The sequence below is a fragment of the Haematobia irritans genome, chromosome 1 (assembly GCF_050003625.1).
Source record: "Haematobia irritans isolate KBUSLIRL chromosome 1, ASM5000362v1, whole genome shotgun sequence".
Lineage (NCBI taxonomy): Eukaryota > Metazoa > Arthropoda > Insecta > Diptera > Muscidae > Haematobia > Haematobia irritans.
Genome location: NC_134397.1, coordinates 255,464,338 through 255,478,129, shown reverse-complemented (window position 1 = coordinate 255,478,129; position 13,792 = coordinate 255,464,338). Strand labels below are relative to the sequence as shown.

At 33.8% G+C, this 13,792-nt stretch overlaps 2 protein-coding genes across 2 annotated transcripts in view; one reads left to right on the top strand and one right to left on the bottom strand.

The window, feature by feature from the left end:
- Nha2 (Na[+]/H[+] hydrogen antiporter 2) overlaps nucleotides 1–13,792 on the bottom strand; it is a 328,883-nt gene that overhangs the window by 181,575 nt on the left and 133,516 nt on the right. The gene's annotated exons all lie outside the window — the stretch shown is intronic.
- LOC142219891 (odorant receptor 94a-like) lies at nucleotides 4,169–5,581 on the top strand. Its single transcript, XM_075288656.1, has 4 exons — nucleotides 4,169–4,935; nucleotides 4,996–5,095; nucleotides 5,161–5,427; nucleotides 5,525–5,581. The coding sequence occupies exons 1-4, from the start codon at nucleotides 4,169–4,171 to the stop codon at nucleotides 5,579–5,581; spliced, it is 1,191 nt and encodes a 396-aa protein (XP_075144771.1).

Below are 13,792 nucleotides of genomic sequence, written 5' to 3'. Positions count from 1 at the left end.
TTCTATATTTCTTGTGAATTTTAAGTGTGGTTTGTCAAGGAAAGGTATCCTTCTCCTCAACATATCTGAAAATTAAGCACTATATTATAACATACAAAGAATTACTCTTTCCCATCCAATAAATCGCAAAAAGTAAAAGTAGTAAAAAATTTTACCACATTAACATTTGCTAAAATGTTGAAAAATGATGCACCCTCTACGTTGGCTGCCAATTTCATGTAAATTTAAGTTCTTTACTAAAAAGAAGTCTGGCAGAAGCCTGTGCAAAAATCATCAAATTATGTACCGAGTTCCCATTTACGGACAACCCTCTACTTTCAATTTAAGAAAAAAAAACGGACAAAAGGGAACCCTCTCCCCACCTTCGCCCCACTCCGACCTGATACCGGACTATCACGTTCCCTATATTAATTTCGCAACGACTCAATGGTCCCTATAAATTCTATCGAAGTAAATCGACAAAGTTTATACAAATTTTCCCCTTCCCCAACCAGATATTGAAAAATCATATACTAATATAAAAATCATGTATAAATTTAATCACCTCCTCCCACGTTCCCTGTAAATTTCAAGTAGATCGACGATGTTTAAATTTTGCTCTATTGTTTTAAAGGGACGTCACTTTCCCCGATACAATATCGACAAACACCGTAGTGAATAGCACCCCTAACCTTCCCTGAAAAATCTTGAAACTTTCCTTCAAGTGTGGGGCAAGGAAGGTTGCCTCTTCGTTCATAACCTTCCCCCACTGCCTATGTAAATTTCAAGAAAACTTAAGAATTGTTGTTTTTTTATGCAGTTTTAGAGGAGGACCTCCTCCCCGACTAAATATCGAAAAGTGATGTAGCGTATCTTTTGTAAAGGTCCCAGAAAATTTCAAGCCAATTATAAGCCTAAAAGGGCGGCCTCTCCTCCGTCCAAATATCACAAAATCAGGTATCAACTATTAATATCGTAACCTCTCCCCAGTCCTCTGTAAATTTCAAGTAACTCGGTAAAGTTTAATTGTTTCTCTGTATGTATTTAAGAGAAGCGGATGTCTCTCTATGCCCTTTTATTTTTATTAAAAAATCAGGAACCTGATATAAATTTCACAACCTCACCTATTTTTCCGTAAAATTTCTGTCGGGGAGTTTAGTTTTGTTTTCACTGTACTTTAAAAATAAAGTCGGTCAAAGGGGTGGTCCCCCTCCCCGACCAAATATCGAAAAATAATGTAGCGGATTTTTGTCTAGATGCCAATCCCAACATTCAATGAAAATTTCAAGCAAATCGCATAATTTTGTTCTAAGTTTCAAAAAGTAGGGCAAGGAGGAGGTCCCCCTTCCCATCCACATATGAAATCATCGGGTACCCCATATTAATTCCATAACCTTACCACATGTTCTCTGTAAATCTCAGATAATTTAAAGAATTTTAGTTTTTTCACTGTACTTTAAAAAAAAGTCGAACAAAGGGGAGGCTACCCTCCGACGCCAAATATCGAAATAAAAAGTAGCGGATCTTTGTCTAGATGCCAACCCCAATCTTTAATGAAAATTTCAAGCAAATCGGTCAACTTTGGTCCAATTTTCAAAAAGTCCGACGAAGGGGAGGTCCCCCTCCGCGACCAGTTGTCAAAAAATTAGGTACCCTATTTTCACCACATGAACGCCCCCTACGATCTCTGAAAGTTTCAAGTAAATCGGTTCACCCGTTTCGGAGCCAACTCGGAACATACAAACAAACAAACAAATAAACAAACATAGATTGAATTTTATATATATAGATAGTCCATACGCGGTATATATTAAACTAAAAAAGGCCGATTAAATACGTATATAATTAAGTTTAAAGTTTCTATAGAAATAAAATTTTGACAAAATAAAATTTTGACAAAATAAAATTTTGACAACATTTTCTATAGAAGTAAAATTTTGACAAAATTTTCTATAGAAATAAAATTTGGAAAAAATTTTCTATAGAAATAAAATTTTGACAAAATTTTCTATAGAAACAAAATTATGTCAAGATTTTCTATGGAAATAAAATTTTGACAAAATTTTCTATAGAAATAAAATTTTGACGAAATTTTCTATAGCAATAAAATTTTGACAAAATTTTCTATAGAAATAACATTTTGACAATGTTTTCTATAAAAATAAAATTTTGGTAGATTATTTTTGGCTCGAGTGGCAACCATGATTATGAACCGATATGGACCAATTTTTGTGTGATTTGGGATCGGCTATATATAACTATAGACCGATATGGACCAATTTTGGCATGGTTATTAGCGGCCTTATACTAACACCATGTTGCAAATTTCAACTGGATCGGATGATTTTGCTCCTCCAAGAGGCTCCGGAGATCAAATCTGGGGAACGGTTTATATGGGGGCTATATATAGTTATGGACCGATGTGGACCAATTTTTGCATGGTTGTTAGAGACCATATACTAACACCATGTACCAAATTTCAGCCGCATCGGATGAAATTTTCTTCTCTTAGAGGCTCCGCAAATGAAATCGGGGGATCAGTTTATATGGAGGCTATATATAATTATGGACCGATGTGGACAAACTTTTCATGGTTGTTAGAGACTATATACCAACACCATGTACCAAATTTCAGCCGGATCGGATTAAATTTGCTTCTTTTAGAGGATCTGCAAGCCAAATCGAGGGATCGGTTTATATGGGGGCTATATATAGTTATGGACCGATGTGGACCAATTTTTGCATGGTTGTTAGAGACTATATACCAACACCATGTACCAAATTTCAGCCGGATCGGATTAAATTTGCTTCTCTTAGAGGATCTGCAAGCCAAATTTGGGGGTCCGTTTATATGGGGGCTATAGGTAAAAGTGGACCGATATGGCCCATATGCAATACCATCCGACCTACGTCAATAACAACTACTTGTACCAAGTTTCAAGTCGATAGCTTGTTTCGTTCGGAAGTTAGCGTGATTTCAACAGACGGACGGACGGACATGCTCAGATCGACTCAGAATTTCACCACGACCCAAAATATATATACTTTATGGGGTCTTAGAGCAATATTTCGATGACATGGAATGACAAAGTTAATATACCCCCATCCTATGGTGGAGGGTATAAAAAAGTGTTGTTCCACCAAGACAATGCCACAATTCATTCAGAATGATGGCAAAAATTCATGAATTGGGCTTCAAATTGCTTCCCCACCCACCGTATTCTGCAGATCTGGCCCCCAGCGACTTTTTCTTGTTCTCAGACCTCAAAAGGATGCTCACAGGGAAAAAATTTGGCTGCAATGAAGAGGTGATCGCCGAATCTGAGGCCTATTTTGAGGTAAAACCGAAGGAGTACTACCAAAATGGTATCAAAAAATTGGAAGGTCGTTATGATCGTTGTATCGCTCTTGAAGGGAACTATGTTGAATAATAAAAACGAATTTTGACAAAGAAAATGTGTTTTTCTTTGTTAGAACGGGGACTTATCAGCCAACCTGTTATATAAGCCTCTTTACTTTCTGATCGGTTTATATAGACGTGTCTATAGATAATTTAGAACCGATATGAATCAATTTTCACATGGTATTTAAAGGACCAAATTTCAACAGGATCGGATGAAATTTGTATGTCAATGCGGCTCTAGAAGTCAAATTTTTGGGGTCGCTTTATATGAGGGCTATATATAGTTATGGACCGATATGGACCTTTTTTTTGCATGATTGTCCGAGGGCGATCGGATGAAATCTACTCGTCCAAGAAATTCCGGAAGCAGTGTTGCCACACTGGAAAAAAAAGATTTTGATATTGATTCCGAGCGGATAATTTAAGTAATTATAACTTTAAGATATACATCTCTTTTAATTTTGAGTTTTGCGTACTTGATACTAGGAAACAAATTTGGAAATCGTGCCCAAAAAATGCAGTGTAAGTTCTCAAAGGTATTCACAAAAAAATGGAAGGATAAAGGATTGTGTCCAAATTTAATTTCAACTAAAAAATATATCAAACCAATAATTCTCCCTCTTTTATTGTTGTGTTTATATGAAATTAATAAATAATTAAGCGTCACAAATAAATAAATATGTTTAAATAAATAATAATTAAAAATGAATTGAAGTAAAGGTTTCAATATTTAACAGTCGGTAATTTATCTTCACTGGAGGTGAAAGCTAAAGAAAAACCAAAGAAATGTCCCTAAAAGATATTTCAACAGCTAATACTACTAAAAAAATTGATAGAGTGTCCAGTACACGAATTTTGGTAATAATTCTAAAAATATCCGGATTATGGCATTGGCAGGAAGAAGAGGATCAAACCTTATTCACAAGGATTCTACATCATTTGCACTGTTATATTCTTCATATACCGACCTCATTCATTTTTTGTTTCCTTATGTGGGTTGAGGTATTTCGAGCCCCCGACATCGTAGAAGCTGGCCAAGTTCTGTATATGTCTCTGACGCTGATTATAGTTACACCAAAACTTATAAGTTTTTGGTTCCTCTCGACCAGAGTGCGACGCTTTATTAAAGATTTGGAAATTAATCCGATTTATGAATTATGCTCCCAGGAGGAGATTGATCTATGGCTTGAAAAACAATTATTTTTCAAAAGAGTTATAAAACTCTTTATGAGTGGTAGTGTATTTTCCGGAGCTGCAGCCTTTGTGGGTGTCCTCTTTGAAAAGGAATATCAATTGGGCTTTCCCTATTGGGTTCCCTTTGAATGGCATAATCCCCGGGGATATTGGTTCGCCTATTTCTATGATGTATTGGGAATATATGTGGCCTGTTTTTCCAATGTGGCTTTTGATATGTTGGGATGTTATTTGATATTCCATATAGGTCTTTTGTATAAAATTCTTAGTAAGCGATTTGAGGCATTACAAGAGGCAGGGGAAACAGAGGCCAAAGAAAAATTAATGAAATTTATACAATTGCATGAGAATATAAAAAGGTAACAGATTGAGTGATATAAGATTTTTTTATTTAAATTATTTTTCCCTTAATTTTTTAGGGCCACCAAAGAATGTGAGTCTTTGGTTTCCCATTATGTGCTGAGCCAAATTGTCTTTAGTGCTTTGATTATCTGTTTTTGTGGTTATCGTTTACAAAAGGTTTGCTGGGATTTTCATTTTAATTTTAATAAAATTGAAAATTAATTGTGTATTTTCTTCATCAGATGAACATCATGGATAATCTGGGCCAATTCTTTGCTATGCTACAATTTTTATCAGTCATGATTTTGGAAATATTTTTACCCTGTTATTTTGCCAATGAAGTTACTGTGAATTCTTCATCTCTTTTATTCGATATGTATAACTCGAATTGGTTTGCATATGCACCGCAGACAAGGAAGTTCATTATTTTGTATATGGAATTTTTAAAGAAACCCATAATTATCAAAGCGGGTGGATATTTTGAAATTGGCTTGCCCATATTCACTAAGGTGGGTCGAAGTTAATGTGGCTTTGTTTTTATTTAACCAAAAACATTTTATTTGTAAAATCGTAATGTAAAAATATAAATTTTATTTATATTTGTAGGTTATGAATAATGCCTATACATTCTTTGCTCTGCTTTTGAATGTGGATAACAAGTGAATTAAAAAATTTGAAAAAATTTAAATATTAATCCTAAAGACGTACACCCACTTAAATGTATGTTTGCACATTTGTTTGTATTTTATTCCAATTGCTTCTACAAAGATTTCCACGCTGAATAAATATTTTCTCCATATTCAACACACATTTTAGCCCAGAAAACTTACTCAAAAATTTAAACTACTTTCCAAGTCCTTACTTTTAATAGACGTCGAAAAAAAAATATTTAAGATAAGCTTAATTCTCACTACAGGAGAAGGTAATTGAAGGTAATATAAAAATCATTTCATTTTCCATACATTTTACCGGACAAACAAAAGCTCTGGAAATTAAAAACAATTTTTGAAAACAATGAAATTTTAAACAGCATTAAAAAATATTGCAGAGACTCGTTTCGTCGCCGATGATAAAATTGCCGTCATTTGGTCTTACAGAAAATACGATATGGTATAACTTCTATAGAAATAAAATGTTTACAAAATTTTCTGTAGAAATAAAAATTTGACAAAATTGTCTATAGAAATAAAATTTTGATAAAATTATCTATAGAAATAAAATTTTGACAAAATTTTCTATAGAAATAAAATTTTGACAAAATTTTCTATAGAAATAAAATTTTGAGAAAATTTTCAATAGAAATAAAATTTTGAGAAAATATTCTATAGAAATAAAATTTTAAGAAAATTTTCTTCAGAAGTAAAATTTTGACAAAATTTTCTACAGAAAAAAAATTTGACAAAATCTTCTATAGAAATAAAATTTTGACACAATCGTCTACAGGAATAGAATTTTTCTAGGGGAATAAAATTTTGACAAAAATTTCTATAGAACTAAATTTTTGGCAACATTTTCTATGGAACTAAAATTTTTACAAAATTTTTTGTAGAAATAAAATTTTGACAAAATATTCCATATAAAGTGTGATTCTTTTGAGGTTAGGATTTTCATGCATTAGTATTTGACAGATCACGTGGGATTTCAGACATGGTGTCAAAGAGAAAGATGCTCAGTATGCTTTGACATTTCATCATGAATAGACTTACTAACGAGCAACGCTTGCAAATCATTGAATTTTATTACCAAAATCAGTGGCAGAAAATCCGCTTTTTTATCGACAAATTTTGTTCAGCGATGAGGCTCATTTCTGGTTGAATGGCTACGTAAATAAGCAAAATTGCCGCATTTGGAGTGAAGAGCAACCAGAAGCCGTTCAAGAACTGCCCATGCATCCCGAAAAATGCACTGTTTGGTGTGGTTTGTACGCTGGTGGAATCATTGGACCGTATTTTTTCAAAGATGCTGTTGGACGCAACGTTACGGTGAATGGCGATCGCTATCGTTCGATGCTAACAAACTTTTTGTTGCCAAAAATGGAAGAACTGAACTTGGTTGACATGTGGTTTCAACAAGATGGCGCTACATGCCACACAGCTCGCGATTCTATGGCCATTTTGAGGGAAAACTTCGGAGAACAATTCATCTCAAGAAATGGACCGGTAAGTTGGCCACCAAGATCATGCGATTTGACGCCTTTAGACTATTTTTTGTGGGGCTACGTCAAGTCTAAAGTCTACAGAAATAAGCCAGCAACTATTCCAGCTTTGGAAGACAACATTTCCGAAGAAATTCGGGCTATTCCGGCCGAAATGCTCGAAAAAGTTGCCCAAAATTGGACTTTCCGAATGGACCACCTAAGACGCAGCCGCGGTCAACATTTAAATGAAATTATCTTCAAAAAGTAAATGTCATGGACCAATCTAACGTTTCAAATAAAGAACCGATGAGATTTTGCAAATTTTATGCGTTTTTTTTAAAAAAAAAGTTATCAAGCTCTTAACAAATCACCCTTTAAATTACATTTTGACAAAATGCTCTATAGCAATAAAATCTTGAGAACATTTTTTATAGAAATAAAATTTTAACAAAATTTTCTATAGAAATAATATTTTGGGAAAATTTTCGATAGAAAAAAAATTTGAGAGAATTTTCTATAGAAATAAAATTTTGACAAATTTTTGTATAGAAATTATATTTTGACAAAATGTTCTATAGAAATAAAATGTTGACAAAAATTTCTCTAAAAATAAAATAAAAAATATAGAAATTATATTTTGCCAAATTGTTCTATAGATGTAAACTTTTGACAAAATTTTCTAGAGAAATAAAATTTTGGCACAATTTTCTATACAAATAACATTTTGACAAAAGTTTCTACAGAAGTAAAATTTTTAGAAAATTTTCTGTAGAAACAAAATTTTCAGAAAGTTTTCTATAAAAATAAAAATTTCACAAAGTTTTCTATAAAAATAAAATTAAAAAAAATTTATAAAAATACAATTTTGACAAAATCTTCTATAGAAGCAAAATTTAGAGAAAATTTTCTATAGAAATAAAATGTTTACAAAATTGTTCAGCAAATAAAACGACTGAACGAAAACAATGAATTACAATTTTGCTGTGATAAAATCTCATTAATTTTTTTTTATTTAAGCGAATACAAACATATATGATGCTTAATTTGTACTACAACTAGTCACTATTATGAATATCTCATTAAATGGATTGTAATTATTAAATAAAATAAATAAAGAGGAATATGAAAACTGAACTGAAAATTGTCTATAAAAATAAAATGTTAACAAAATTTTCTATAGAAATTAAATTTTGACAAAATATTCTATAGAAATAAAATTTGGAAAAAAAATTTTTATAGATATAAAATGTTGACAAAATTGACCAACCAATAAAACGACTGAACGAAAACAACAAAAACAATGAAATACAATTTAAAAAAAATGTCTATAGATATAAAATTTTGACGTAGTTTTCTATAGAAATACAATTTTGACAAAATTTTCTATAGAAATGCAATTTTGGACGAATATTTTATAAATTCATTATTATTATTATTTTTATACCTTCACCATAGGATGGGGGTATATTAACTTTGTAATTCCGTTTGTAACACATCGAAATATTGCTCTAAGACCCCATAAAGTATATATATTCTGGGACGTGGTGAAATTCTGAGTCGATCTAAGCATGTCCGTCCGTCTGTTGAAATCACGCTAACTTCCGAACGAAACAAGCTATCGACTTGAAACTTGGCAGAAGTAGTTGCTATTGATGTAGGTCGGATGGTATTGCAAATTGGCCAAATGTGTCCACTTTTACGTTTAGCCCCCCATATAAAGGACCCCCAAATTTGGCTTGTGGGCTCTCTAAGAGAAGCAAATTTCGTCCGATCCGGCTGAAATTTGGTACATGGTGTCAGTATATGGTCTCTAATGATCATGCAAAAATTGGACGTTATCGGTGCATAATTATATATAGCCCCCATACAAACCGATCACCAGATTTGACCCCCGGAGCCTCTTGGAAGACCAAAATTCATCTGATTCAGTTGAAATTTGGTACGTGGTGTTAATATATGGCCTCAAATACCCATGCAAAAATTGGTCTAATTCGGTCCATAATTATATATATCCCCCAGACTTGAACTCCAGAGCCCCTTGGAAGGGCAAAATTCATCTGATTCGGTTGAAATTTGGTACGTGATGTTAGAATATGGTATCCAACAACCATGCAGGAATTGGTTTATATCAGTCCATAATTATATATAGCCCACATATAAACCGTTGCCCAGATTTGACCTCCGGTGCCTTTTGGAGAAGCAAAATTCATCCGATCTCGTTGAAATTTGGTACGTGGTGGTACTATATGATATTTAACAACCATGCCAAAAGTGGTCCATATCAGTCCATAATCACTTATAGCCCCATATAACCGATCCCCAGATTTGGTTTTGGAGCCTCTTGGATGAGCAAATTTCATTCGAGTCACTTGAAATTTGGTACATTGTGCTAGTATATGGCCGTTAACAACCATGCCTAACTAGGTCCATATCGGTCTACAGTTATATATAGCCCTCAGATAAATCGATCCCCAAGCACACAAAAATTGGTCCATATCAAGTTCATAATTGTATATAGCCCCCATATAAGCGACCCTCTGGCTCGCTTCTGGCTCTCTACGTACCGTGCAAAAGTCCATATCGATTCGTAATTATTTGTAGACTTACATACAGATACCTTTTTTGTCTAATATATACCACGTATGGACTAACTCACAATTTAGAAAACGATGTTAAGAAGTTTTAAGATACCACAACCCAAGTAATTCGATTGTGGATGATAGTTTTTCGTAGAAGTTTCCACGCAATCCATGGTGGAGGGCACATGAGATTCGGCCTGGCCCAACTTACGGCCGTATATAATTGTTTTTTTTTTTTTTTTTAATTGGGTAGATTTACCTTAAACCTTAAAATTTTGGCACGGATGATGTCTCCGAACCCATAAAGTATATAAATTCTGGGACGTGGTCTGTTCAACTCACGCTAACTTCCTAACGACACAAGCTATCCACTTGAAACTTGTCACAAGTGTTTTATGTTGATGTAGGTTAGGTTAGGTATAGTGGCAGCCCGATATTTCAGGCTCACTTAGACTATTCAGTCCATTGTGATACCACAGTAGTGAAATTCTCTCCTATCACTGAGTGCTGCCCCATTCTATGTTAAGTTCAATGACAAGGGACCTCCTTTTTATAGCCGAGTCCGAACGGCGTTCCACATTGCAGTGAAACCACTTAGAGAAGCTTTGAAACCCTCAGAGATGTCACCAGCATTACCGAGTTGGGATAATCCACCTCTTAAAAAACTTTTTGGTAGAAATTGGGTTCGAACCCACGGCTCTGTATGCAAGGCGGCCATGTTAACCTTGCACGACGGTGGCTCCTGTAGGTCAGATGGTATTGCAAATGGGTCATATCGGACCATTTTTAGGTATAGGCCCCATATATTTAAACCGTTTACCCAGGTTTGGCTTGAGAATACTCTTGGAAGAGCAAATTTCGTCCATCCTAATTCAAATTTTTTACCTGATGTCAGTATATGGCCTCCAATAATCATAGAAAATTTGGTCGCTAACGGTTTATGATTATATAGGCTAATATCAAAATTTTATATTTGGAGGACCAAATTTCATACGGTCGCATTGAATTTGATCTTCTTATTACCGTACGTAAATTGTTTCATGTCGGTTCATAATAAAATACTCTATATAAGCGATCAACAGCTGAATTGGTTTACATAGGTATCTAACCTGCCTTTTTATACCCTGCGCCACACTGTGGAACAGGGTATTATAAGTTAGTGCATATGTTTTTTATTTAGCCATATGAATTCTTTATATGGATAAGTTACAATTTTAAGAATACTTAAGATGCCTTGCTATCGGCAATTGCTACCACAACCCAAGTAATTTGATTGTGGATGGCAGACTTTAGTGGAACTGTGTGCGCAATCCACATCCACACTGCCAAAATTTTTTCAATTAAAATTTTAATTGAATTCTAAAAAATATTCCATTAAAAATTTAATTGGTTCAAAAAATTTTTTAATTGAAAAAAATAACAAATCAATCGGAAAAATAATTGTATCAATTAACTTTTTAATTGACTTTGGTGACTGATACTGTCATTTCTGTGATTGAAGACATTTCAAATAAAAATTATTTGGATCAATTGGAGTAATTGAAGACACAAAACATTTTTTGTTTCTGTGTAAAAATCTACCTGACAGAACATTTGGAATAAATTTTCTAACATTTGAAAAAATACCGCATTTTTAATTTGCGCTCCAATATCACAAAACCAAAAAATTTGAATTATTTTTCCCCTTCTCCCAGTGTGCATAGTCTAATTTATTCGAGTTCATTGAATTAGAAACACACGATGTTTCACACAGTGGCCTTTATATTTACAGTTTAATATGGTCAATGCACATATATTCCTAATCCCTCCAAATGATCCTCAAATTCGTGACTTCATAGCCTTTTTCATATTTTTTTCAAATCTTTTGGGTATTTTGTCGCATAAAACGATTATGGGACACGATATATTAGAACAATTAAACATATTTTTAAAATTAAAATAAATAATTAATTTCCATATATAAACATTGAACAAACATTAAACAAACTTTGAATGATGATGTTTGTGTCCAAACCAGTTTGTCGTTGAAGCTCATCCTCGAAAGAAGACCGACAAACAAACGAATGTCATGAATAAGGACAATTTCACTCTAACAGACCGCAATCGATAGTATTTCAAATGCCCGTGTATTGATTAAAAATTTTAAAATATATATGAATATATACACGCAAAAAAATAACTCTTTCCTCCCAAACGAAATTTTGGGCAAACAAAGTTCGTTTCTCATTTGCTTTTCGCTGTAAGGAAGTGTATTTGGGAGAAAAGTATATACTTTTTGTGATAAACGTTTATTCTTTTCCAGGATGTAAAAACAATTTCATAAAGACTAACTCAAAAAAAAAAAAACATTGTTTTCTTGCTAATTGCATTTTCCCTCACATTTTTCTCACATCCACGAGATTTTTTAGTTCTTAACACCTTTTCCTGTAATACCAACAATGTAGAAGAAATTATACGATTTTGAAAATTTTCAAAAATTTTTTTACCTTTCGCCTGGACGGAGAATCGAACCGCGGACCATGCACTTTGTAAGCCAACACACTAACCACTGTGCTATGTACCTGTTATGGTCATCAATAGATAAATATCCATATAAGTTATATTTATATAGCATAGCTTGCGGCGCCCACGAACCGAATAAACAAAGTTTATTTAAGAGAAACAAACATTTAGTGGTTGCTACGTCCGACTTGCATGCCAAGGGTCGTGGGTTCGATCCCTGCTTCGACCAACGTTTTTTTTTTACATATATTCCAGATATGTTCGGAAGATTCCCAAAAAAAATGTTCAACATTACATTGTAGTATATTAAATTTTGAACTGTAAACTGTGTCTTATTAAAGACCTAAAGTCAGAAAAGAACAGTGTTTGATATAAACGAAATGGACCGTGTTGTTGTTTCAAAAATAAATTTTGGTTTTGAAAAAATAAAAATTTTGTAACAAACGTATTTTTTTGGTGATAAAAGTTTAAAATTTTCGAAGCAATTCAAAAAACTCTAATAAAAGAAAAACGTTTTCGGTACACGTTTTCCAAACGTTTTTTTTTTTTCTTTGCGTGTATGCATTATAAAGGGTGATTCTTTTGAGGTTAGGATTTTCATGCATTAGTATTTGACAGATCACGTGGGATTTCAGACGTGGTGTCAAAGAGAAAGATGCTCAGTATGCTTTGACATTTCATCATGAATAGACTTACTAACGAGCAACGCTTGCAAATCATTGAATTTTATTACCAAAATCAGTGTTCGGTTCGAAATGTGTTTATCGACAAATTTTGTTCAGCGATGAGGCTCATTTCTGGTTGAATGGCTACGTAAATAAGCAAAATTGCCGCATTTGGAGTGAAGAGCAACCAGAAGCCGTTCAAGAACTGCCCATGCATCCCGAAAAATGCACTGTTTGGTGTGGTTTGTACGCTGGTGGAATCATTGGACCGTATTTTTTCAAAGATGCTGTTGGACGCAACGTTACGGTGAATGGCGATCGCTATCGTTCGATGCTAACAAACTTTTTGTTGCCAAAAATGGAAGAACTGAACTTGGTTGACATGTGGTTTCAACAAGATGGCGCTACATGCCACACAGCTCGCGATTCTATGGCCATTTTGAGGGAAAACTTCGGAGAACAATTCATCTCAAGAAATGGACCGGTAAGTTGGCCACCAAGATCATGCGATTTGACGCCTTTAGACTATTTTTTGTGGGGCTACGTCAAGTCTAAAGTCTACAGAAATAAGCCAGCAACTATTCCAGCTTTGGAAGACAACATTTCCGAAGAAATTCGGGCTATTCCGGCCGAAATGCTCGAAAAAGTTGCCCAAAATTGGACTTTCCGAATGGACCACCTAAGACGCAGCCGCGGTCAACATTTAAATGAAATTATCTTCAAAAAGTAAATGTCATGGACCAATCTAACGTTTCAAATAAAGAACCGATGAGATTTTGCAAATTTATGCGTTTTTTTTTTAAAAAAAGTTATCAAGCTCTTAACAAATCACCCTTTATAGTCAGAAATCGATATACCGATGTGTGGTAAATGGTATAGCAAACACCCACCATCTTATCGAGATGGTTACAAAAATATGAAGAGTTGGTTAAGGTTTTTTTCTAGAATCCTCTTCATTAAGATTGTAACAAAATCCCTGAAGGTGCAGGTG